At 46.9% G+C, this 27,646-nt stretch overlaps 1 protein-coding gene across 1 annotated transcript; it reads left to right on the forward strand.

The window, feature by feature from the left end:
* Positions 1 to 3: 3 nt before the first annotated feature.
* Positions 4 to 13,250, forward strand: LOC149366135 (required for excision 1-B domain-containing protein-like). Its single transcript, XM_089549040.1, has 5 exons — positions 4 to 151; positions 1,879 to 1,967; positions 5,496 to 5,700; positions 9,943 to 10,031; positions 11,749 to 13,250. Exons 1-5 carry the CDS (start codon positions 149 to 151, stop codon positions 11,816 to 11,818), a joined length of 456 nt encoding a protein of 151 aa, XP_089405166.1. The 5' UTR covers positions 4 to 148; the 3' UTR covers positions 11,819 to 13,250.
* Positions 13,251 to 27,646: the final 14,396 nt, after the last annotated feature.

A 27,646-nucleotide genomic window follows, 5' to 3' on the forward strand; every position in this document is an offset into this window, starting at 1 on the left:
GTTGAATATCAACCGTGAGTTCGTTAAAGAGGGCGCTAACTGCAGCCGTATTTTGCGTACTAAAACAGCTCCTGGCAACCGGAGCCGTTCCCCCTTCTCAGCACCTGTTGCATTGGAGCAGCTGACAGAGGCAACGCCGGCTTTAAAAATGGTAATTTTCTTCCGGCATGCTCACTATTCTGGGAACCTGGTAGCCATTTCCGTAAACCAGAAGTAACGGTCGACTCCGGGTTAGCATTGACAACGGCGAAGCGGGGAAAAATCTGCGCGCAATCGTGTATTTTCTTCCAGACATGGCGAATTCGCCGAACGGCGGCATGGCCTTGCCGTGACTTGTAGGAAACCGTGCCGGCTCCATTGTGTCGACGTCGAAGGCGCAGCGTGTCAAATGCTACGCTTTACGTTGACGCCGTAACTGCGTCGTTCATTTAACGGAACACCTTGGCAGGCTGTCGTTCCAGCCACGCTTGCCGTACCAGCGCCGGTCGTACGAGCGCGGTCGGGTTTCAGGTTTGAAATATCAGAGCTCGTACGTTTCGAACGGAAACGCCGGCTTCGTTACGCGTTTCGGTTGACAGAAACAGGTTTGTCTTTGGCCCAGGACTCGCTGGTCCTTTTGAAATCTGCCTCCGAAATAGGTCATCTTCATTTTCACGTGGCTCGGCAGGTTTCCCGACTAGTCCTAAATCTCAGCTTAGTTTTATTTTTGGTTTCTTTTTCTTGCCTTGTCCGAGGTGTGAACGAGTCTACGGCGTGTTGCTCTTTTCGTTAGCGCTTCGATTGTGCGGTAATTTGGGTGGTTTTGGAGGCCGGTTTCAGGTTTCAGTTCGCCGAGCGTCCCTGATGTGATGTGAACGCTCACGAGCCCACCGTCATTTCCCACGAAGAGCGGCATAATCGATTAGAGTTGCGTAACGAGCGTTACAGCGAAATGCGGCGGCGGCTTTGGTATGGAAGTTGCCTCGGCTGCGTAGTACGCAATACTGGACTGGAATTGCTACTCTCTGCACGTGTCGGCCACGTATCGGTAGTCTGTTCACGTAGATGCGTTTGCGCATTCAAATCGAACAACGCTTCCGCGCCTTTGTCTCTTGAAGACTGGCTGATGCGGCAAGGATCAATTGGTTCCGGTGACTGAACTCTAACAGCGGCGTACTACGTGGTATCTGTCGTTAGGTCGTCGAGGGAACGCAGATTTTCGCCAATTTGTGGGAAATTAACTGCGGCTAGCGGTTATAGTATGCAGTTTATACCGGCGTTGTTTGCCATTCCCGCGGCGAATCCATTTTTTTTTCCTTTGCTGGTTATTGTTATTAGAACAATATGGGTATTCGTGCCCCTGGCTCAGTGGTTATGGTGCTCGGCTACTGACCCGAAAGACGTGGGTTCGATCCCGGCCGCGGCGGTTGAATTTCTTTGGAGGAGAGATTCTATAGGCTCGTGTACTGTGCGATGTCAGTGCACGTTGAGGAACCCCAGGTGGTCGAAATTTCCGGAGCCCTCCACTACGGCGTCTCTCATAGCCTTAGTCGCTTTGGGATGTTAAACCGCATAAACCAACCAAACCAACCAGCATAATAAATCTGCACTTTGAAGCCAACACCTTCTAACCCAGTCTGTCCTCACCCTTTTCCCAGCTGGCATTCTATAGATAGGCGGGCAATAAATGTCGAAAGCTGACATTTAGTGCTGGTAACTGAACGTTCTAGCGCACTGTAAAGCTTGGTGCTGTGAGTGCTTTGAACATTTATGCACCCTCCGGTGTTTCCTCTAGGACCTTCATCTACACTTCTCTTAGCCTGCTGTAGCTTTAAGGAATAAAATGTTCAAGACACAAATTTTTTTTTATTCATCACACTTTTCGTGTTTTTGTTTCAGGTTGACAACAGTAGTGATGTATTTAGCTTGCTTAAGAAGATTTGCAGTCTCCAAGAGGAACGAGCATACACGTACAGACTTTTTGAAGAGTGAGTTCGGTTTTTTTTTCTCTTTGCGAAATGTAGCAAACCTCTGGTTCGGCTTGGAGCATGATTGATGACATGTGATTCGAACAACTTGCATTCAAAAGCCTGCGCTGTGCCCTTATGACATTTCACTGCGATGTAGGTGTTGGAGAAACGCATTTGCTTTGGCAACTGCAAGTGTCGTCACAGTCCTCGTTGGGGTCGAAGCAGAAAGGCTGCTGAATTAGCGCTGTTCGCTTTCTTGTACTTTAGATTTTAATTTTTTAGCCGTCTTATAAGTTGAAGTTACTCTGTGTCGAGACACACATCACTGAACATGAAAGCAACTGGAGATTCTGTTGGTCTCATACAAGCATTACTTGTTACAATGGATGGTTCATAATTTTTTGTACTCACACCACTGTAGTGCTTTGTGCTGACAACCCCCCTTTTTATGCTTAGTTTCATTTTTGCTTGCTCAGACAGTAGGCAAACATTCTCTACAAATCACATAGTTGCAGTTTTTATTTCCATGTATTGGAACATGTTCATGTGCCTTCATCCTATGGGAATGACTTGCTGGAAGACGGAGGTGGGGAAAGTTGCCTCTATGCATGGGGACCATGAACTTTGATAAAACCATCTGGAGTGGGTAAGCAGGCTGTGGTGTGGCCCTTTTTGGTGTCAAGATCAAGGCAAGCTACCCATGAACTGATATGGTGATAACGAATAATGCCTCATAGCCCTGTCTGGAGATAGTGCAGTGGCAACACATTGAGAGGTACAAAGCCGTATTTTTGGAGTTATCAGTGCTCACGTGTGAGAGCCGGGCTGATGCTGCATCTTTTGCGCGCGAGCGAGTCTGTGCTTTTCACTTCTGCTTTTACTTTATCCATGTGAGCAGCCGTTCAGAAAAGACGCTGAGTAGGCTTTCTGCTTAGGCTGCTTCAAAACTGTTTAGCTTGCAGCTCGTGTCGGATTTTCTGCATCGAGTAAAAATAACTATAGGCCGCCGCAGTGGCTCAGTGGTTATGGTGCTCGGCTGCTGTCCCAAAAGACATGGGTTCGATCCCGGCTGCGGCAGTTGCATTTCGATGGAGGCTAAATGCTAGAGGCCCGTGTACTGTGCGATGTCAGTGCACGTTAAAGAACCCCAGGGGGGTCGAAATTACCGCAGCCCTTCACTACGGCGTCCGTCGTAGTCTTGGCCACTTTGGGACGTTAAGCCCCCATAAACTGAACCCCATAAAATAAGGAACCTCGTATTAGTGACGAAGCATCTGTGTTGGCACGTTGCCATTCTCGATTAAAAGGCACTAACTCATTTTGAAATTTGCAATCTAGCTGAGAACCTAGCTTAAGTTGTTGGGTCGACAAGTGCATTAAATTAAAGTCTTCCCCACAGTCTGTGAAGCTATTAGCATACAACACGTACATTCGACCTAAACTTGAATATGCTAGTGTGTCATGGGATCCATTTCTCAAAAAAGATATACATTCACTAGAGATGATACAAAGACAAGCAATCCGGTTCATTTTCAACAGTTATCATCGGAATGCTTCACCGTCTGCCATCATGTCTGTAAATAATATTCCATCCTTGGAAAAAAGAAGAGCACTCGCTAGGTTAAAATTTCTTTTTTTCACTTTATCACCAACAGTTTAATTTCTCTTCCAAGGTCTACCTGCGCCCACGCTTAACCCGGCATACTAGGAACGTTCGTGACCACAGCCTTACGCCGTTCTTTGCCCGTACAAACCTCTTTAAAAACTCTTTTTTTGTTCGCACTATCGCTCAGTGGAACAGCTTGCCAGCTCTTGTCTTTTCCGCGCGTAATGTTCATGATTTTGAACGCTTGTCCCCTCTCATCTGAGTTCTGTTTGAAATCCTACGTCTGGTGTTTTATAATATTTCTTCCTGTTTTCTTTTTCTTTTTGACAATGTTGTTCATACAGCAACCTTTTACTTCTGACTGCCTTTATGTTGATCATTCAGGAGTTTTGTAGTGTTTGTCTGTTTTCTCTCTTTTTTTTTTGAAGTTTGGTGTGATCTTTGGCTGTTGTTATATTGCCCACTCTGCTTGGCCCTCGGGCTGCAGTATTTTGTAAATAAATAAATAAATAAAATCTTCAAGTTTGGCTTTAGTGCAAAGGTTGTTCGTGGAACCCGTTAAGGGCTGGTAGGTCACTTAAGTCACTAAAGTTTTGTTCTTGAATATGTAAGACTACTCTACAGTTAGGAAAACTCATTGTTCTTTTTTCAGTTTGTTACGCTGTCATCTTATTACCATTTAATCGATAAAATGCACAAACTCACCGGACAGCCTGCCATTAGGAAGTACTGCAGCCTCTAAAATTTTCAACTTCAAATACTTTGCCTAGCAGTGGCAGTGGTGTTACTATATTGTCTGTTAGTGCTGAAAGGAAAAATATTTGGAAGCTCTTTATTTTATTTATTTATTCAATACTGCAGGCCTTTACGGCCCAAGCAGGAGGGGCATACAAATGACATCAGTGTACAGAACGAAGATAGCAAATAATAATTTCAAAACACTTGTTCTTTGGGCAATAGAACATGAGCAAAACAAGGACTAAACGAAATGCAAACCGAGCTCTTCATTTGGGAAAGCCAAACATAAACAAACAGAAGTAAGCCAATGAATGAAATATGCAAAAATGAAATGTCAAGCTTGCAGCAAGGCAAAAACACGATCAGTTTGGGCGACCAAAAAGCAGACAAGAAAAATATTCAAGAGCAATTAAAGGTTTCAATTGAATCAATGCTGGTTAGAAGAGGCAGAGGGAAGTTGTTCCAATCTGTTATCGTCATTAAAGGTGCACTGAAGAGGATTCTGAACTTGTCTTTTTGCCGCGGGAACTCGATCTACACGTTCCTAGCATTCTTAGAAACTGCGACTTATTGCCCTGTGTGGCCGATTTCCCTAATTAAATCGAATTAACGTCCGGCTCCCGCCCTTTTTTTTAAATTCTGCCTCGTACGATGGGCGGAGTCGACCAACGCGTGAAGTTCCTTTCAGCCAGCTCCGTGGAGGCTTTGCTTTCGCTTTATTTTCTTTTTAGGTTTCCATGAATAAATAGTTTCATTCGCAGATAATATAGCCGCAAAATAAGCCCGCAGAAATAAAAATACGCGCAGACTATTTGCTACTACGGATTACTACGTATTACTCCGCCGATGGCAGAGCGGCAAGCCGCCACGGGACTGGGTGAAAGGCACTCCACGCGTTGGTCGACTCCGCCCACCGTATGAGGCAGAATTAAAAAAAAAGGGGCGGGAGCCGGACGTTAATTCGATTTAATTAGGGAAATCGGCCACACAGGGCAATAAGTCGCAGTTTCTAAGAATGCTAGGAATGTGTAGATCGAGTTCCCACGGCAAAAAGACAAGTTCGGATTCCTCTTCAGTGCACCTTTAAATTGGCTTTGTGTTCCAAAAAGGCTGGCTTCTTGTTTCAAAGCTGTCAAGTAAACAGTGTGCAGGATAAGTGAGGATTGAACTGCGCTCGCTGAGTTGATGCCTTGGTGGAACAGGGGCCACAAGATCTACCTGGCAACGGCGCCGAACTATGACTTCCCCACTTTTCGAGAGCTGGTGCGCGAGGTGACTCAAGAGTTCAAGCGCATCTCTGAGGGCATGGTGGACATTGAGCGGCGGCTCCGGCTCGACCACAACTCGGCACACCTCGCAGACTACGTGCGTGCCTTGCAGGATGAAGAGAAAATCAAGCTTGAGCTGGTGAGTGTCCCTTGGGTTGTGCACTGTGGCTGGTCTGCGACGTCATGGCTGCTGCGTTCAAAAGTGGTCGCACTGGTTGTTACGCTGGCCTTGCCCTCATGTGCTAGTGTTCACCGCTGAGTATTATGCCATTTGTGTTGCGGTACAGAAAATAACAAATGAAAACATCAAAAACAGCATCATTTATACAGATTCACTGAGCGTCCTTTCAGCATTAAACTCCAAAAATGCCACGGAGCCACTGATAGGAAGCATCATACACAATATAGTAAAGGTCACAGCACAAAAACATATTATAAAATTCTGCTGGGTTCCCAGTCGCGTTGGTATTAGGGACAATGAGAGAGCCGACATGTGTGCTGCACTAGCCAGAACCATGGAAATAAAACATGTGAATTTGCCTCCTAGGGATTACATGAAGTTAGTACGTAGCAAACTAAGAGCCAAATGGCAAGCTTCCTGGGAAAATGAAGGAAACAACAAGCTGCATACTGCAAAGCCCATTTTAAAAGAATGGAAATCATGCCGCCATAAAGAGCGTTTTATCGAAGTAATTTTATGTCGTTTACGCATAGGTCACACACACATCACACATAGCTTCTTATTAACAAAAAAAGCCAAACCTGTGTGTGAAATGTGTGGTGAGGAGCTCACGGTAAATCACATTTTAATTTCTTGTTTGCATCTCGAAGAACTTTTTCTTGTTTGCATCTCGAAGAAAAAAGTTTTTTTACGGTATTTTACAATGAACACATTCCATTTCATCCCGCATTGCTTTTAGGCGAGCAAACACTTGTTGAGTTTTCACATGTTTGTAAGTTTCTAAAAAAAAGCCAATGTTTTAAATCTATTATAATGTAACCTCTGTACACTTGACATAACATCATCTATAGAACCTTGTGTTTGGCGCATGATAGCCATAGTTGCTTATGTGCCATAAAACCCCACATAACTAACTGTTACGCTGGCCTTGCCGTGGGAGTTTTCCTCGGCAGATTGACAGCCCCAGGTCTCGCTTGGCATGCATAGGCACCGTACAGTCGTCCACACACCTGTTACATCACGTCGCTTTATTTTCCTTAAAGACCCTGGTTACATGGGGGTGGGAATTGCGTGGTGCAGGAGATTGGTTTTGCAGGAATTGACAGCAGTCATAAATGTTGATGGGCATGTTATGGTGGGGAAGGCAGTTCTAGTAAGTGGCTACTCGACAAAAAAATGAGGTTGTAAAGACTTGATTGCAGTTGGTGGTGGTGGTGGTGAAAACTTTTAATTGCTGCGAGTTTGGGAGCCACAGAGTGGCCCCGCTACATGGTCGGCGTCCCTAGTCCGTGACACCGCATGACAATGCCCCGTCTCTCGCCTGTTTCACCAGAGCCCTTTGGGACTCGGGCGAGGAGCAGTTGAGGAGGGCAGTCTCCCATGCCTCTCTGGAAGGGGAAGGGGGGAGGTGGGGATTTTGAGTACATGCCCACACCATGTGGAAGATATCACAGGTCTCCCCACAGTGCGGGCATCGCCCATCCGTGTTGGGATCGTAATGCTTTAACATTGCAGGACAGAGTAGAGTACCTGTCTGCAGGCGCCTTAAAGTTTGCTCCTCCGTCTTACTCAGCCCCTTTGCAGGGGCCGGAAAAAGGCAGTGGTTGTCGCTATAATGCGTTATTTCCCTGAATCGCAGCAGCGGCTGGTTAGTCTCAGAGCCAGAAGAGCTGGGATGAGGAGCCCGGTGAATTAAGCGCTCGGGCAGCCGCGTCAGCGGCCTCATTACCTCGTAAGCCCTGATGGCCAGGAGCCCAAATGATTCTTTTCGGTGTTGGATCAGTGGCAGTCTGTCTTAGAATGCAAGGAGCTAAGGGGGAGATCTCCCCTGCCAAGTAATGTTCACATGCTTTTCGGGAATCCGTAATGATGATTCTCGAATTGGCGTGGGAGGCAGCAAGTGCTATCGCTACTTTCTCGGCTCGCATTGAATTCGGGGCTCGAAAAGAGAGTCCATCAACGTGCATTTCCTGGTGAACGACAGCGGCCGTGTAAAATCTGTGGGCGATGGCCCTGCTACGTCTACATAATATACACCGGCACTTGGGTGCAGAACTTGAAGAGGATGACTGATGCGATGGGATCTGCGTAATGATTGGGATCTGATTGGGTAATGAGTAGGATCTGAGTGTGCTCTGCGGAAGGATTGTTGTGCACCAGGGAGTACACTTGTCATTTACCGGTGGCCTATGGCTTGAAACCTGGCCTTGTCATGCGTTCACATTCCCGTGGATCAGGTTTAACCTATACGTGCTGAAACTTAAGGGGTTTGAAAAAATTACAATTTTTTTATATAACATGCTATTCTTGTTTCAGGATTCAGGTTCATCCATTTATTGGTGGAAATAATTTTCTCAACACTTGAGTTTTTAGCCGTCTGACACTGTAGGAAACTAGGCGAATATACGCTACCTACTATGTGTCGTAAAGTTTGAAACATGAGACAGAAACTTTCAAATCTCATTACTCATCATGCGTGATGGTTTTCTCGTGAAAATGCGAAGCAATTTTTTTTTTCTTCCATATTTGCAGGGTAGTAGTCAATGGGGTTGAATTGGAAAAATTGCCGTCCATAGAAGAGTGGCAGATCTTTCCAAACGGGCACAAAGCTGAAGGCGCTGAATCCAGTATTTGCACTGCAACAGCTTGGAGCCTCTGGAGCCAGGCTGGCCCTCCAGCCGAAACGTCGTGAATTAAAGGTGCACTGAAGAGGATTCTGAACTTGTCTTTTTGCCACGGGAACTCCATCTACACGTTCCTAGCATTCTTAGAAACTGCAACTTATTGCCCTGTATGGCCGATTTCCCTAATTAAATCGAATTAACGTCCGGCTCCCGCCCTTTTTTTTTTAATTCTGTCTTGTACGATGGGCGCATTCGACCAACGCGTGAAGTTCCTTTCAGCCAGCTCCGTGGAGGCTTTGCTTTTGCTTTATGTTTTTTAGGTTTCCGTGAATAAATAGTTTCATTCGCAGATAATATAGGCGCAAAATAAGCCCGCAGAAATAAAAATACGCGCGGACTATTTGCTACTACGGACTACTACATATTACTCCGCCGATGGCAGAGCGGCAAGCCGCCACGGGACTGGGTGAAAGGCACTCCACGCGTTGGTCGACTCCGCCCACCGTACGAGGCAGAATTAAAAAAAAGGGCGGGAGCCGGACGTTAATTCGATTTAATTAGGGAAATTGGCCACACAGGGCAATAAGTCGCAGTTTCTAAGAATGCTAGGAGCGTGTGGATCGAGTTCCCGCGGCAAAAAGACAAGTTCAGATTCCTCTTCAGTGCAGCTTTAAATCCTGTTATGTTTTTTTAATTTCTGGTGACTTTATCTGATTATATGCATATATAACTCCTCGTGTCTATAAAAGCTGTATCGGGCCCGCTGGGCAGCGGTGATTGTTCTAGACAGGTCTGTGGACGACTGTACTAGCTGTGGTCTTAGTCATTTTATCATTCAAGCATACTGCACAAGAGGGTGTGGCAGAGGTTTGGATGCGATATGCATCCCGTCGTACACATTTCCCATTCACCAGAGTCAGTTGTGCTCTTTTCCTGTCAGTGCTTTCCTTTCTCGCATATCGCCTCCTTATTAAGTTTTTTGTTGCAACAGAACTTTCGCGAAAATTTCTGATTTTTCCTGCGCATCATTTTTTTTTTCTTGCTACTTTCTTTACATTGTTGCGCAAGAAGAGTAACCGCATTGCTACCAGGATAAATGGAAAGAACGAATTTACTTAGGGGTACAATGCCAAGCAAGATGTATTTACTCTCATAACGAACACTGCTACTGTTTTATTGTGTTTATTGTGAAACCCCGCACCTCCACCAAGTGAAAGGGGGATTGTGCACAAATGGTACAAGGCGTGATGTTCACAGCGGGCGACACAAAACTGCGAGCAGAATGGCGGGCAGCGCAGAAGACGGCCAGTCCAACCCAAGCGATCTCGTGCAGCGCAGCGGCACTTCGCTCGGCGGCGGCGGCGCTCCAGCAGCGATCGGCCTAGGTGGTATCACCTAGCGCGGCGTGGTATCAGCGCGGCCGTCGTGGTTCGCTACAATTGCTATTTTTGCTGATATATTCCCCTTTATAATGAGTTCAAAGCTTGAATTTTTTGTGCAGATTTTTCGGGGAATAAGAAGTGCCTTCATTTTGCCAGTAAATAACTCCCAATGTGTGTTGTGGTGCCCTGTGCAGACAGCCAAGCTGCAGCTGGCCAAGCAAGACCTGATGGACAATCCAGAGGAGTACAAGAACCAGGCTGATGTGGCATCAATGAAAGCAAGGCAAGTGGTGCAGGCGTTGTATTCTGCGTCAAATAGTATGGTATAGACTGTTAGCATTTAGCCGTCAGTCCGTTTCTAGTCGGTAGTCTTGTGCATTTTCTGGAATCATTACATAAAATTTTGGTGAAACATTCTTATAAGGTCGTCGTGCTTGTAACTACTTCGTTCTGACAAAGAGGAAAGTAATAGAGCTTGTATGGTAGGCTCTCGCTAATTTGAATTCACTTAAAGGTATGTGTGGTGGCTCAGCGGTTATGGTGCGTGGCTGCTGACTTGAAAAACCGGGTTCGATCCTGGCCATGGCGGTTGCATTTCGGTGCAGGTGAAATGCTAGAGGGCCGTGTACTGTGCAATATCGGTGCAAGTGCGTGTTGAAGAACCTCAGCTGGTTGAAATTGACTGGAGCCCTCTGCTACGGCGCCCTTCCTAGCCTGAGTCACTCTGACGTTAAACCCCACAAACAATTGCAACAGCTTTTTTTTTATTGAAACAATTCCCTAGGTCCACTAGACATCGGGTGTAATTAGACTCCCCTTGCTTAACTTACTGGTATAGTGTTGCGCACAAACTTTCGGTGCCCTTGGAGTTGCAGTCATTGAGTCTCCAAAGACACCCCTGTCAAGCGCGCAGGTGAGCATACGGGGTGTGTCGATCACAGGAGAGCGCAGTCTGAAATTGATGCTGGCAAGGCTACGAACAAAGACACAGAATATAATGCATAAAAAAAGGCACTCGCAGGTTGATTTTGCATGTTGTGACAGTGTTTTGTTGTAACAGCAAAATGAAACATCACCTGAGAGAGATAGACTTTAATGAATAATGGAGAGGTCTGGCTGGTTGTAGGCCTGGCATGCTACTCCAGAAAAACATCACCTGCATGTCTTCTGCATGCTATATTATTGTCTGTTGTTGGAGTTCTGGATAGTAGGCTAGGAACTTTTCTTGCTTTACCTTCATAATTAATAAAAAAATTACTTTTTATTTGTGCTATTGTACCAAACAATAAATTATTAAAAATTATTTGTTTCTCTTATCTACTTTTTCAGTCTCTTTCACTGTCTGTCGTCATGTTTGTGTCAGGAGGCATACCGCTTCTCCATTTAGCAATGCTGGAGATGCTATAGCACACTCCCTGTACATGTGTTTGCACGCTTTTCAGGGGTATTACCTCAGTAACAATAGTGACACTGTACCGTGTCACAGTTGTGATGTACCCTGTGTCACAGTTGTGGTGTACCCCCGTTTCACAGTTGTGGTGTACCCCCCGTGCCACAGTTGTGGTGTACCCCCCGTGCCACAGTTGTGGTGTACCCCCCGTGCCACAGTTGTGGTGTACCCCCCGTGCCACAGTTGTGGTGTACCCCCCGTGCCACAGTTGTGGTGTACCCCCCGTGCCACAGTTATGATACTACCACAGCTGTGGTCTAGTGATTTGAGCACCCACCTTGCATGCAGGAGGTGTGGGGTTTGGTACCCAGTGCCGCCAGGTACCCTCCGGTGGCACAATGGGTACAAGCTTTCCCGTGGCCTGGTGCTCGGCTACTGTGGGGGCGAAATGCTTGGCAAATGGGTCTTTGACCCCACCTTGAGAACAAGAAAATTACCTTGTGCCGTGGCACTCTTGGCCCCAGATGCCCTTACATCATAAAACTTCACTATCATCAGTTATGACACTGAGGTCATACACTAATCGCACTCTTGTTAACCACCATCTCAGGTTAAACGACGTGGTGGAGCGAATAAACGACAACCTCATGGAACTCAAGTACGAGATGAATGACTTGTAAGAGGATCAAGCACAAGAAATGACTGCCGACAAAGGACCCTGCCATCATATGGCCTCTTCTTCAGCTGCATTCCTCAACAAGGAACACTTCTCTGTGTTATACCGGTCCCCTCCTCCCTCGGCTTCTTTTTTTTTTTTGCAGTTCATATGAACTTTTTTTTTTGCTTTCCTTAGCTCAGTTTTTCTAAGAATCTCAGATTCGCTGCCTGTTTCCTCTTTTTCACTGCTTTGCCAATCAAGGTCGCATTTTTCCGATTTTTCACCCTTGTTCAGTATCGTGGGGTTATGTTTTCAGCTGCTGGAATTTTAGCAATGTGCCATACGGCTGCTTCTCTATGGCCATTGCACTAAGCTGACAGTACGGATAGTTGCCAGCGTCATGTTCTGCAGGTTTCAGTCTTTCCGGTGTTTCTTTTTCTGTAAGCAGCCATTTTGGTTAGTGATGTTAAAGATGCCTCATGAGCATTGTGTACTGAATGAAATGTGCAGTGGCAATTCTAATGTCGCCCAGAACTTTTGATACCGCAGAAAACAAAAGTATACCACGCTGAACTAGCAGACCTAGGTTGAACTTGTGCCTACTGTCACTGCCTTCAAGGGGATGCCATTTGGTAGCCTTCTTGTCGCGACATCAACTTGGTGAACATGTCATCGCACTTGTTTTCTCTGTTTAAAGAAAATTGCAGGAGCGACAGCCCCTGTGTGGAGGTTTAGTGACCACTTTCACATGTTCATTCCATGTAGGCTGTTCCAGGTACTGACAGCAGCAATCATTCGACTGAGCCGGAAGATCATTGATGTTCATCCCTGCTTGCAAGATAAAGCCACTTGTGGGGAGATCGATTCCATGTGCACATTTGTGAAGTCACTGCAAGGCAGGGGCTAGCAAAAACGTGTAGTGCTCTTTGTCATGCATGTGGTGGTTTTCCGATGTTCTGCTAGGTTCCTGCACTTTGTTAATTTTTTTTTTCTGCAGTAAGTACAGCGGAGGATCAGTTACTATCAGCCACGAGATTGTGTTCTTGTCAAAGGGGGCCAATGTGGAGGCAGTTTCTTCAGTCATTCAGTGACAAACCTGTCGTTTCGACAAGCATTTTGTGATAAAAACCGAACTTGTCACTTTTCTTGTGAAAACAGCAAGTGAGAATATTTCTTTGTTTTCCTTTGTCCCTTGCTTTTCTTTCCCGGTACTTTCCTTCCTTTCTCTGTGTGCCGAGTCTGTTTCGTGTGCCGTGTTGTTTTGTACTGAATTACATAAGCCATGTGAAAACCAGCAGATGAGCTGCCGACGTTGCCCGAAGTTGCGATCTTTGCTCTGCAAATGTGGTGCACAGCAGCTCCAATTGCCAGGTGCAGTTTTTTTTTCCAACACCATCCGAAGTCTGAGGCTTCCAAGAAATGGCTGCCTCATGAAATAAAAACCTCAACTGGAACGAATGGTAGTTCTTTTTTTCCTTAGCTGTGAAGCAAATGCAAGTGGTGTATGCACCAAACATGCATGCATTTGTGTACGCCGCCGCGGTGGCTCAGTGGTTATGGCACTTGGCTGCTGTCCCGAAAGACACGGGTTCGATCCCGGTCGTGGCGGCCGAATTTCGATGGAGGCGAAATGCTAGAGGCCCGTGTGCTGTGCGATGTCGGTGAACGTTAAAGAACCCCAGGTGGTCGAAATTTCCGGAGCCCTTCACTACGGTGTCCCTCATAGCCTGAGTCTCTTTGGGACATTAAACCCGAACTAACCAGCCATGCATTTGTGTATGTGATGAATGTGTCTTGCGTACTTATAAAAGCTAAGCAACCTGCAATTTTTTTTTTTTTTTCAGCATGTAACAGGCGCGGACAAAGGTAAACGGAGCGTGCAACTGTCTTCGAATGTTTTTCACGCGTCACCTAATTGAAATTTCCAGCAATGGTAACGGAGGTTGGTGGGCTTTCATGTGGAGAAACAACGCTTCATTACCAATGGAGAAAGCGTGATCGCACTTCGAACACAATAGCGTGCTCCGTTTACTTATGGCCGCACCTGTACATTAGTCCTTTGCACCAAATTCGGGTGCGAGTGCTGGTTTGTGACATTTGTACTGAATGCAAATTCAGCTGGAAATTGCAATATACTTTTCATATCGCTGGCTCTGTTGTATTGAAACAAACTTGAGGAATTGAGATTTCCATATGTAAAAAAAAAAAAAAGTGGCAGTTCAATATTGCTAAGCATGAAATATTGTGAGAACGCACGGTTGCGCCACTACCTCTAAGGGCCATTGAGGTGAATCACGGGCAGTTATGTGCCTTTCCTATAAATCAACTGAGTACAAACCTTCACCTTCTGCTGGTTTTGAGAAAAGGAAATGCTCATTATTGCCTCAGTTTATATGTGGGCACTGCCGCTCACAGCGGATTTAGGTGTTGAGTGAGCCAGTTATACCACATAGACACACTGCTGAAATGCGGGTAGTGCAGAAGTGCTTTCGCACTACACTGTGTTGCACTGCGGGTAGTGCAGAAGTGCTTTCGCACTACACTTTGTTGCACTATATTCGCATCCTCTGCTACTCCCCGGTTGTCTTCCAAACATGGTCGAACTCTGATTTCGGGGGCAGCCATCTTGATTGTGGATGTGTGTCAAACCCTGCCATACTGGGGTGTCCCAGTTCGGTTCTGAAAGGTGGTCAACTCAATTTTCAAATTTTCGAGGGTAGGCCGAACGCCTATTCAAGCCTATTTTGGGGGGTGTCCCAGTTCGGTTCTGAAAGTGGGTCAACTCAATTCTCAAATTTTCGAGGGTAGGCCGAACGCCTATTCAAGCCTATTTTGGGGGGTGTCCCAGTTCGGTTCTGAAAGTGGGTCAACTCAATTCTCAAATTTTCAAGGGTAGGCCGAACGCCTATTCACCGCCTATTCAAGCCTATTTTGGGGGTGTCCCAGTTCGGTTCTGAAAGTGGGTCAACTCAATTCTCAAATTTTTGAGGGTAGGCCGAACGCCTATTCACCGCCTATTCAAGCCTATTTTGGGTGTGTCCCAGTTCGGTTCTGAAAGTGGGTCAACTCAATTCTCAAATTTTCGAGGGTAGGCCAAACGCCTATTCACCGCCTATTCAAGCCTATTTGGGGGTGTCCCAGTTTGGTTCTGAAAGTGGGTCAACTCAATTTTCAAATTTTCGAGGGAAGGCTGAACGCCTATTCACCGCCTATTCAAGCCTATTTTGGGGGTGTCCCAGCTCTGTTCTGAAAGTGGGTCAACTCAATTCTCAAATTTTCCTGGTGGCCAAGCCTATTTTGGGCATGTCCCAGGTCCCTCCCGAATGTGGGTCAACTCAATTTTTGGGAGTAGGCCACCCAAATTTAGGGGGCGGACCAACCCCATTTTAGACATGAAATTTGGTTTTTGAGGAATGGAAATGGTGTAGTAATTGCTTCATTTCGGTGGACACCCAAACCGCGCCTTAAGCGAAGGGCGGTACAGTCGCCAGCAAAAAATATTAGCTCATATCACTGGCGATCAGAAATGGGATATCTCACCACGCGGCGCTGCGGTTCGCAGACCTGCCTATGGATCCGTTTCCATGTTTGCAGCCAAGGAGGGGACGGCAGGAAGTAAGCTTTATCAAGTGTGCGCCGCCCAAGCGACAAGTGTCGACCCTACCCAACGACCCTACCATAGAGACCCTACGTGACTGCGCATGCGGCATTTATTTTGGCTCGGTTGTCATGAGCAAACATGACTTCTTTTTATTAGTTTTTTTTTTATGTCTGCGATGGCTTGTCAAAAGGAACTCGTGGGAACAATAGATGATAGCGCTGCTTTTAGCCAACAATTTTGCTGGTCCGTGACAGTCCGCTGAACCTCCCTAATACTGTAGAATGGGAACGGCCCGGCACTCTCGTCATCAGCCTCTTCGCCACCCGCAGCGCCACGCGTTGCCAATCCGGTGCTCTGCTGTTCCATCATGTGTACTAATCTTTTTTACTCGCTACTGTACATGGTAGTGAAAGGACAGAGAGGTGCGGTAGTGGGCTCCGAAGTAATTTCAACCACCTGACAATCTTAACGTGCACTGACATTGCACAGCACACGGGCGCCTATTGCATTTGCGCGCGGCTGGGTACGAACCAATTCCATTTTGAGACTCGATCAAGCCTGTCTTTCACCCGAGCAGACCCAGGTTCACCGAGAGTCGTATTCGGCCAAGGTCATTCGTCGAGGCTTCTGAGACCCATCGGCTTTTTCAGGATTACTAGTAAGGTAGTGCTTTCGCACTAAAATATGTATTGAGGAAAGGCAGTAACAGCGTCGCTTCACGGTGGAGACCACCGCGTCATGAGGCAACAGGCCGAAGTGGAGAGCTCTGGGGTAATTTTGACCGAGGCTCATTAATGTGCACCGACATTGGACACCATATGGGTGTTTTGCATTTCGCTGCCAACGCGGCCTGGATGCATTGTGCACAATAGATGACACAGAGCTGTTGTGCGTTCATACCAAGCATGCATGTCACTTTCTTTACAGCAAGAGCTGTTACTGGTACGATCCCCACTACAGGATGGCGTCCGCGATCACATGACCACGCCCTGCACGAATTGTCCGTCCTCGCATGAAAAGGGAGAGTGAGGTGAAGCATAGTACGTCAAATTAAGATACCGGGGTAAGGGAATACGCGGCCGCGTACATGTAACACTTTGCAACTTCTGTCGTCATAGGGTGTATGGACGCGCGGTAAGAGACAGAAAAATGCACGTAGGCTAGATGCCAGAATGGCCTTTACGCTAGTTATCGTCGAATTTGCAACAGGCGTGCACGTTAGTTTTCTAGCTGTGTCGCAAGAGGCGTAATACGCATCATCTGCACTGATGGAATGCCAAAACTCCAATGCTCGCCTTGGTATTCCATAGTCTATCAAAAGTACAGCGGCAGAGTACGTCTACTTCCTTGACTTGTTACACATGCATAAAGAAAAAGTAATTAAACACACTGCATGATGCCAAGTCAAAAGGCCAATTAAGAAATATTTTTAAATTTTGTACATATGCAGGACTCCGGCTGTTACACGGTATACGGGGTGTCCCAGCTTATTTTAGCCAGGGTTTAAAAATATACCGCGGCACTCCAAGACGACGCGACCAAATGCATATCTATTTTTGTATTTGCTTAGTTGCATAATTAGTCGAGATTGACTTTGCAAGCAACGAAGATTGACGAAAAATTCCAGTGAGAAAGCTGTAGAATGGTCCGCAAAACTTCCGACTGAACAATTTCTAACTTTATTCCATCTATCGCGTATATGTTTTTTTCTTCGCTCACTGCAGATGCCCGCGAAATACAATATACCTTAAGAGGGTTAACTGCTGAGCTAGTTGGTTTTCAGACATAATAAAGGATTTTTAGCGCAACAAGGAAACAACACAAGAAAGACGACAACACGGGCGCTTACTCCAACTGTTTAATCGGGCGACAGCATACGAAATATATAGCCCTCCCAGCGCATGCGCACGCGTACAAGGCACCCAGCTACACCATGCAGCAATCTTATCACAGTAGGCGCGACAAAAATTTTAGCTCAGAAAAACAGAAGTGTCACTAACACAGCTCAGACCCGCATTTTTGATATGAAAGGCTTCCAGAATTTCACGAGCCGTCTGATGTCTACCTCTGCTCTGCCCAAAATCATCACCGCGCAGAACCGTGGTTTGCAATTGTTGCAAGCCCTACAAGTCGCTGGCCCCAAGTTTGGACTAGAGCCATGTGTACCTCCCCACGAGTTGACGGCTCTCAACAGGCTTTTGGCGAAAAAGGCCCCTCAAGAGGACCGAGAACGTTGCCTCCTGGACGGAATGGACTGTCTTGCCAAGAATGTTGCACGTACTGAACCGAACTGCCCTGAGACCCTTTGCGTGGTGTTGGCAAGTTCTTCAAGGATAATAAGCTTTGTCTCTTGCAGGCTGATAAGGTTGGTGGCTTTGTAGTTTTGTCTAAAGCCATGTACAAGATAAGGCAGCACAGGCCATAAACAAAAACTTTGTAGCTGTAAAAAAAGGCCAAACGAGGATCAAAAGTAAAGCAATAGAACTGTGTAAACGCCTGGATCTGCAAAGACTTGCTAAAGATATTTCTAATAGCGGAAGCGGGGCCTTGAATGTATACACATAAGCCCGAAGCCCCTTTCCGTACAATTGTGAGGGAAGGTGGGACCTGGCAACATTGTGTCAGTAGGTTCCTTCAGCAAAGTTTGAATGGCCTTTTTATTCTGATCCCTTCCTCACAAAAAGTTCAGGGGATGTAGCCCAGTTTTTTTAGCATAGCAATGACTTAAACTTTGCCTTCTCTGTTGATGTGGAAGACCTGTTTTTTAGCCCTTTTACAATTTTATCTTAGTAGCACTTTTATCTTTTTTGACGAGCAACCTTACCTGCAAAAGAAAGGCACCTACATCTTTTTATCATTCGATCGCTCTTTACACGATCATTTTAACCATACTAACAATGACAAGGTCCTTAAAGTTTTCCGTTATGTGGACGACTTTTTAATTGTTTTAAACAAGCAACAGACTCAGTCGACTGAGACAACGGTGAATAGTATTTTAGATGATTTTAGAAAACTCGGTAAAGGGCTAACTTTTACTTTTGAACTACCTAATAACGGCATGCTTCAGTTTTTAGATTTACAGCTAAAGTTTTTAGATGGACACGTTTGCTGGGCTTATTCCCCTCGTGCTCAAAAGGGCCTCTTGAATTATAATTCTGCCCACTCAAAGGTTGTGAAGAGGGGCATCGCAACCCTCTGCTTGGAGTCCTCACTCCGGAAATCATGCATGAGATGCAAGCTAGTTTTAATAATCAATTGGACAGGCTTGCTGAAGCCGGCTTCCCTGAGTCGGTCCTGCTCCCTGTGGCGGAAACGCTCCTGAAGAAGATGAAGGCTGGCGCTTCCAGAAATGAACCGGCGGGAAATGACCTGTTGTGGTACCTTGCATCCACAAAGTCACTCACGGCCTGAAGAAAGTGGCAAACCGGTTTAAAGTAGCGGTTGCATTCCCTGCCCCCCGCAAGCTTGCGCAGCTTAGCCGTCGCATAACTTGCGAGAGCCAAAAGATCGGCTGCCAGAAGAGGCATGGCCAGCGTTTCGTGAAGTGTGCCACCATCGTTGTCTACGAAATTCCGTTGTCCTGCGGAAAATCCTGTATTGGACAGACGAGACGATGCGTGAATGACCGATTTAGGGAACACGCAAAAGATGTTGAAAATAATGAAGGCCAGCCCTACTGAAAAAAGTTTTATGAGGCAATAAACTCGTACAGTTTATCATACAAATGTCATAGAGTTCTCATACAAATCACATAAAATTATCATTCAAATGTAATTCATTTCTGTGAAATCATACAGTCATCATTGAGATATCATAGAATATCATACGAATTGCATAGATTGTATGATATTCTATGATATCTCTATGACGACTGTATGATTTCACATAAATGAATGACATTTGAATGATAATTTTATGTGATTTGTATGATAAGTCTATGACATTTGTATGATAAACTGTATGAGTTTATTGCCTCATAAAACTTTTTTCAGTAGGGAGGGACTTGTTGAGCACTGTAGGGCTTGCAACAATTGCAAACCACGGTTCTGCGCGGTGAGGATTTTGGGCAGAGGTAGACATCAGACGGCTCGTGAAATTCTGGAAGCCTTTCATATCAAAAATGCGGGTCTGAGCTGTGTTAGTGACACTTCTGTTTTTCTATATCAAGCTGAGCTAAAATTTTTGTCGCGCCTACTGTGATAAGATTGATGCATGGTGTATCTGGGTGCCTTGTACGCGTGCGCATGCGCTGGGAGGGCTATACAGGGTGTTTCACCTAAGACTTTCTGCAATTTTTAAAAATAGGCAAATTGAAATTTTTTGCCGGTATTTTTGGGAAATGTTGTATTCTGTGTAAAGGAAAATTGGGAGCTCTAAAAGGTACTAATTAACTCAATAATTACCAAGATTAAATAATTAACTTTTTAATTATGGCAGATTGGAGGTTAATTGAAATTGCAACTATGAGCTGCCGGTGACGCAAAGCCATATCGGATTTTAAACGAAAAAAAAAGCTCATTTCCTTGGCACTGCAGCGCTAGCAATTCTGGCGGTTTTCGACGCACGAAAACGAAACCGAGCAGACGAAGCGCGCCATTAGGGACGCCCACGAGTGACGAAGTCCTGACGTCACCGGCCGGACGGCTCCGTCCCGTGCCGCTCGCGAAATGCTCGTCTGGCGCAGCGTCATCGACTCGTAGGCATCTCAGATATTGCCAACGCAATGCGGGCGCGCCTCGTCATGGTCCGGGCGTAGCGCTGACAGTTTGGGCATATCAGCTCTTCTAGGCTTCAGTTTTTGGCTGCGAAAGAGGTGCAAGGAAAAGAAAACAGCTGAAGCATAGATATCGGGGAAATGGGTGTCTAGATTTTCTTTTTTCGGTAACGAGTTCTTGTTTTGAGGCTTGGCTTGTGCTGTTCCTGTCACATTACTGGACGTGCTTTCAGCATGGCTTCGACAGTGCCGCGTACCTTTTCGACTGCTGAAAAGGTGGACATTGTTATTGCCTATGTTAATGCAAATGAAAACGCACTTCTGGCAGCACGTTTATTCAAGGCGAAGAATCCTGCTTCTCGTGTTCCCGCACTCCCAAATTTCAGGAGCATCTTCAATAGATTCCGTACAACTGGATCTGTGGAGCCGCAAAGGAGAAAGCGAAAAGCACCAGCAGCCGAATCACATGAGACAGCTGTAATGAGGTGCGTCGCTGCGAAGCCAGAAGCTAGCGTGCGAGAAATTGCCCGAGCGACCAGTGCCAGTTCTTCCACTGTTTGGCGGGTGCTCTCAGTGCACAAATACCATCCTTACCATTTGTGTCTGCATCAGGAATTGACGGCCAGTGACTATGACAAAAGGCTGGACTTCAGTAATCGGTGCTTGATCCAATGTGATCAAAGCCCTGACTTCTTGCAGAGTATCCTGTGGACTGACGAGGCCCAGTTCAACAGGAACGCAATGATCAATGTGCACAACGCACACTACTGGTCCCAGACAAACCCACACTGGCTTCGCCCACATCACCATCAGGTTCGGTGGTCGGCAAATGTGTGGTGTGGAATTTTTCGAGGTCAGATTGTTGGCCCTTATTTTATTGATGGGAATCTCACCGGCAGGAGTTACACCGACTACATTTTAAAGAATTATGTGTCCGATTTCATTTCTGAGTTGCCGCTGAATGCCATGAGATCAATGTGGTTTCAGCATGATGGAGCACCTCCACATTCTGCGTCCCGGGCTGTGCAATTCCTTAACAGCTCCTTCCCCGAACAGTGGATTGGGCGCGGCGGACCAATTGCCTGGCCACCGCGTTCACCAGACTTGTCCCCCCTCGATTTTTTTTTTTGTGGGGTTACATAAAGAGTAAAGTTTACGAATCGGAACCGGCGAGCCTCGACGACCTAAAGTAAAGAATCAAAACGTCACTTGAACATGTCCCTCAAGAAGTGATCGTGCGAGCAGTAAACTCAGTGAAAGATCGCTTGATGATGTGCATTGCAATGCAAGGAGGTCATTTCGAGCACATACGTTAAGGAGACTGATTTGCAACGGTTGTTTCTGCATAGTCGGCTTTAAGATACACAACATTTTAATAAACTACTCTTCAGAACCTCTCTCAGTTTACCGTTCCGATGCCTATTTTCATTTGTCGTCGAAGCACAGCGGCATATTAAGAGTAATTTTGTGTGCAGTGATGGAAAGGTTTCCCGCTAAATCTTGTTAGAGAAAAGCATGCACATAAACTAATTTCATTGCGAAGAGAAAAACCATAACAGCTTCTTAAAAATTGGAGGAAACTTTGTCTTGTTCCTGAACGTATTTCAAGAAAGAATTCAGATCCTGCTTGAAGTATTGAATCCCTGTACAACAAGCTTGTCGGTCAGTTGCAAGCAACCGTTCACGCAGTGCAAACTAAAAGGAAGAAAAATGTGGCGGCGTCACATGGAATACCACGAAGACAGCCCTGGGTTAAGCACAGAGTCTGACAGCCGATAAGACGCGGCGCTCAAACGATGACGCTGCGCCAGTCGCCCATTTTGCGAACGGGAGCGGCCGCCTCCGAACGGCTCCGTCCGGCCGTTGACGTCAGGACTGCGTCACTCGTGGGCGTCCCTAATGGCGCGCTTCGTCTGCTCGGTTTCGTTTTCGTGCGTCGAAAACTGCCAGAATTGCGAGCGCGGTAGTGTGAAAAAAATGTGCTTTTTTTTTCGTTTAAAATTCGATATGGTTTTGCCTGACCGGCATCTCAAAGTTGCAATTTCAATGTACCTCCAATCAGCCATAATTAAAAAGTTAATTATTTAATCTTGGTAATTATTGAGTTAATTAGTACGTTTTAGGGCTCCCGATTCTCGTTTATACATAATACAACATTTCCCAAAAAGACCGGCAAAAAATTTCAATTTCCCTATTTTTAAAAATTGCAGAAAGTCTTAGGTGAAACACCCTGTATATATCGTATGCTGTCGCATGATTAAACGGTTGGAGCAAGCGCCCGTGCTGTCGTCTTTCTTGTATTGTGTTTCCTTGTTGCGCTAAAAATCCTTTATTACAATATACCGCGTGGCCATGTCCACTTGCGCACCGCGGATAACCGATCAACGAGGCTCTACTGCATACAATTAGAGACCCTGAAACTCATTACACAATCAATTACTGCAATCGCAATCAGAAACCAACCGGGCTACATTTGTCTTCAGAAGTCCCAACAAGCCTTTTTTTTTTTTGCCCATCAGACGTTGAAACTGGCACGTGGTAAAAAAAAATAGCTGGTGGCGAGAATCATAACCACATGGGGATAATGAACAGGAACACTATCCAGCATGCTTTTGGCATGAACTTGCCTCAGTTATTTCTCTTGATTGCAACGGTTGGTACACACGCGCCATGTGTGTGCGTGTGTGGACGGATGAGATTGAGAAGTTTGCGGGAATACTACGTGGAAGAGGCCTTTGCCCTGCAGTGGGCGTAGTCAGGCTGATGGTAAGGGTGCTTTTTTAACCGTTTACAGATTTTTTTTAAAGGCGCTGATAGTACGTGAATGCCGCCTTCACGGAATGCATATTAGGCTCGGCGGGCTCAAGATAAGGACATAGCTAGCGGTCAAATTTATTTAATTAGCCAAATTTCGTATGTATCTTTTTAACTTTTCGTTTTACGCTGCATACTGCAATCGCAATATTGAAGACTGTAAAGATTCAAAGCTAATACAATTTGCAGCATGTCCCTAAGTGCAACATGTATTGAGATAGTCGCGACTGAATTTTCAGCCTTTTCGAATCCGATTCGGGAGCTCTGAGTGCGCCGAAATCCCGCCCACGATACTGCGTAACAGATTGACGAAATGATGACGACAGCCGACGGCACCAAGGCTAGCTCCGACTGCGGCAGGCAGGCGCTCTTTTATGCGAAGCATATTACTAGAGCTACACTACAGCCCGTCGAGCGCGGCGGTGGAGCTACCATGACCACGTGACACCACGTGACAACATGACGTCACAGCAGAGGAGAGATGGGCTGCCGGCTCGCGCGGTCGGCCGCGGCGGTGGAGGCTCCACATCAGAGGCGCGGCGGCTGACCACGTGACATGACGTCACAGCAGAGGAGAGATGGGCTGCCGGCTCGCGCGGTCGGCCGCGGCGGTGGAGGCTCCACATCAGAGGCGCTGCAGCTGACCACGTGACGCTACATCAGCGGTATAAAGCTGAGCTTGCCTCGCTCTCCGGGCACTTACGAGGCGGCCAGGTGTTGGGATGCCGCCTAGAAGCAGGGCTGATTTGAGCGAAGACCAAGCCTAGCCATCGATATGCTTCGCATCTGACTAGGCTTAACCTTAGCTAAGCCTCAGCCATTTTTTTCGTCATTGGCATTGAACTTGGAGGCCCGCTTCCTGCCGTCAGCGGCTTCGAAGCAGCAGCACGGTGATAACGCGCAAGATTTCCCTTTCCGCTCTGGCTCGGCCAAGAAAGGGCCGGTGGCTTATCGGCTTGCGATTTATTATTTTTTTCTGCAATCTCCACTTGTCCGCTGCCGGCCTTTTCGGATCCGATTCGGGAACTGGACGCTCAGAGTGCGCCGGAAATCCCGCCCATGATACTACGCAAGGGACTGACGACATGATGTCATTGGCATTGAACTTAGAGGCCCGCTTCCTGCCGTCAGCGGCTTCGAAAAAGCAGCACAGTGATAACGCGCAAGATTTCCCTTTCCGCTCTGGCTCGGCCAAGAAAGGGCCGGTGGCTTATCGGCTTGCGATTTATTATTTTTTTCTGCAATCTCCACTTGTCCGCTGCCGGCCTTTTCGGATCCGATTCGGGAACTGGACGCTCAGAGTGCGCCGGAAATCCCGCCCATGATACTACGCAAGGGACTGACGACATGATGTCATTGGCATTGAACTTAGAGGCCCGCTTCCTGCCGTCAGCGGCTTCGAAAAAGCAGCACGGTGATAACGCGCAAGATTTCCCTTTCCGCTCTGGCTCGGCCAAGAAAGGGCCGGTGGCTTATCGGCTTGCGATTTATTATTTTTTTCTGCAATCTCCACTTGTCCGCTGCCGGCCTTTTCGGATCCGATTCGGGAACTGGACGCTCAGAGTGCGCCGGAAATCCCGCCCATGATACTACGCAAGGGACTGACGACATGATGTCATTGGCATTGAACTTAGAGGCCCGCTTACTGCCGTCAGCGGCTTCGAAAAAGCAGCACAGTGATAACGCGCAAGATTTCCCTTTCCGCTCTGGCTCGGCCAAGAAAGGGCCGGTGGCTTATCGATCGCCTTGCGATTTATTATTTTTTAACAGAATCTCCACTGGTCCGCTGCCGGCTGTCGATTCTGTTAGGCTTCTGCAATACTATACATTTGAACAATGAATGCGTGTTGGAATGGCAGGGCAGCTGCAACTGCGATACTCGTTGACCGAGAAGGCGCAGATGGTTGTCGCCTGCGCAAAAACGAATGACAACGCTCGCCTCGCCTCAAGACTCTACGCCTCCGAGAATCCTGGCCGCCCGGTTCCGTCACATACGATGTTCGCTAAAATGCACAAACTGTTCCGGACCACAGTATCTGTGCTCAATTCGAGGAAGGCAAAGGGAGTTTTCCTGAAGAATTCGAGATAAATGTTCTCGCCTACGTTCGTGCATACCCCGAAGCCAGCATCCGTGAAATTGTCGAGGCCGTTGGATCCTCCCGCTATTCATATCAATCTGGCCATGGTCTTTATCCCCGCCCGTGTAAAGGTCTGTCAAAGGCGGAGGAGCGGCTTCTGCTCCGCCTGTATACTAATACTTTGCTGTGCCCGGCAGCTCTGAAACACTTCGACCCTTCTTTCTCGGGCAGCTGTCCGCACTGTGCGGAGAAGTCTTCGGACATCTACCACATGGTGTGGGCCTGCCCCTCCAACCCTGCTATCCCCCCTCACCCCAAACCAACCCGGGAGGACTGGGAGGCGACCCTGCTCGGCTGCTCTGACCTGCAGGCCCAACGGGCCTTGGTCGCGCGAGCCTGGGCGGCGGCCGATGCCACTGGGGTCTCGAACTAGGGACCTCCACCTAGTATTTGTAAGGGCTGGCCCCCTCTGGGTCAGCTCATGCATAACCTCCTGTATTATACCTGTACATAAATGTTTTCCACCACCATCCCGCTATTCATTCTGGAGTGCTCAAGAAGCATATTTTTTACATATCGCTGCATCAGGATCTCAGTGAAGACGATTAAGGCGGTATGAATTCAACAACTGGGCGTTGATCAAATGTGACGAAGACTAAGAGTTTTTTAGAAAAATTCTGTGGACGGACGAGGCCCACTTTTGCCGTAGTGGGGAAGTCAATGTACACAACGCCCACTATACTGATCTGAGCAGAACCCGCACTGGCTCCGGGAACACCACCTCCAAGTCCCGTGGTCAGTGAATGTCTGGTGTGGCATTTACTCAAATCGATTAGTGGAGCCGTACTTTCTGGAAAAAAAAATCTAACAGCAAAGTCATACACAGCGAGCATTCGAAGTGGTGCTGCCAACGATTTCATGTCCGAGATCCCGTTCAAGTCCGCAGCTCGTGGTTTCAGCATGACGGGGCGCCTGTGCACATCTCGCACCTAGGTCATCCGACTTAACTCCATTAGACTTCTTTGGGGTTACGTCAAGAACAAAGTCTACGCAACTGAACCCGAAGACGTGGCAGAGCTCAAACAGAATCAAGACATGTGCGAATATGCCCCCGTAAGTGGTGAAACGAGTGCTGCAGTCCACGAAGGAGAGATTCATGGCATGCGTGACAGTTGAAGGCAAGCGGTTTGAGCATTACTGATGCATAAAGCCTAGCCACCGAGATACGACGGGGCAACAGTCATCAGATCACGTCTTTTGAAATTACTTTGTATACAAAAATGATAAAGCACAAGCAAACAACTTGCACACCATTCCTTTCTTGGCCGAGCCAGAGCGGAAAGGGAAATCCTGCGCGTTATCAACGTGCTGCTTCTTCGAATTAAGCCGCTGACGGCAGGAGATGTGCTAAGTTCAATGCCAACGGCGAAAAAAGAGCGCGTGATGCTCACGGAAGCAGTTCGTCAATCCAGCGCCTCCTCCATTTTTACAAGAGGAGGCGCTGGTCAATCTCTTACGTAGTATCGTGGGCGGGATTTCCGGCGCACTCTGAGCGTCCAGTTCCCGAATCGGATCCGAAAAGGCTGAAAATTCAATCGCGAATATCTCAATACCTGTTGCACTTAAGGCACATGCTCCAAATTGCACTTGCTTTGAATCATTACAGTCCACAAAATTGCGATTGCAATATGCAGCGCAAAGTGAAGAGTTAAATAATTCACGAAATTTGGCTAATTAACTTTGACAGCTATTATCTTGTGTCCGCCGAGCCGAATATAATCCGTGAAGGCGGCATCCACGATACTATCAGCGCCTTTTTAAAAATCTGTAAACGGTTAAAAAAAAAAGCACTCCACACAAGCACAGAATGCTTGGGCGTGCCCTCATTCCAGGAGCCCATTGGCTTTTGCCGCCTCCCTTGCCCGATTCACAAGCGAAAGGCGGTCTTCCGAATGTGAGCTCCACCCAGCATGCCCATACCATATCATGTTAACTTCGCCACAGAAGGCGCAATGCGGATCGTACGAATTTGGTAACACCAGGCTGAAGTTGACGGGATTTACAGAAATATTCGATTGTAATTTCCTTAGAATGACCCCTTGCTCCCTGTTTAGATTTGAGATTAACGAGGAAGGTATACGCTGAACCGCAGAGTTACTAGAGAGATAGCACAGCGCGATCCGCTTCCGCAGGGTACCACTGCATACCTGGACTGGTCCAACACCATCCTTCTAGGTGGTGTTGACTGGTCCCAAAGCGGAAGGTGGCGTCATCTGCGTTCTGCGCACGCGCAGTGGCTCCTCGCGGGAGCGGTCCACAATAATGAATCGCGCTGTGCTGCAACTCCTTGTTGTATATAGTACATGATGAAAATTTCTGGGCGCGAACAAAGGACAGCGAAGAAACCACAGGACGAGCGCCTTTTTCACAACTAGTTTAATGGGAAAGCAACAAACACTTAAATACGAAAAGATATCAAAGGTATGGTACAGATGAAAACAGTTAAGATTAAATGTCATGACTGAACAAACTCAAAATTTTTGCAGATAACCTATTTCCTTTTTTGTGAGCGATACTGACGGCTTACTCACGCAGTTACCGTGCGAGGCAATGTGGAAAGCTTCCATCACCTCCCTGATTCTT

This window comes from Amblyomma mixtum, chromosome 1, assembly GCF_055824585.1.
Source record: "Amblyomma mixtum isolate Tamu chromosome 1, ASM5582458v1, whole genome shotgun sequence".
Lineage (NCBI taxonomy): Eukaryota > Metazoa > Arthropoda > Arachnida > Ixodida > Ixodidae > Amblyomma > Amblyomma mixtum.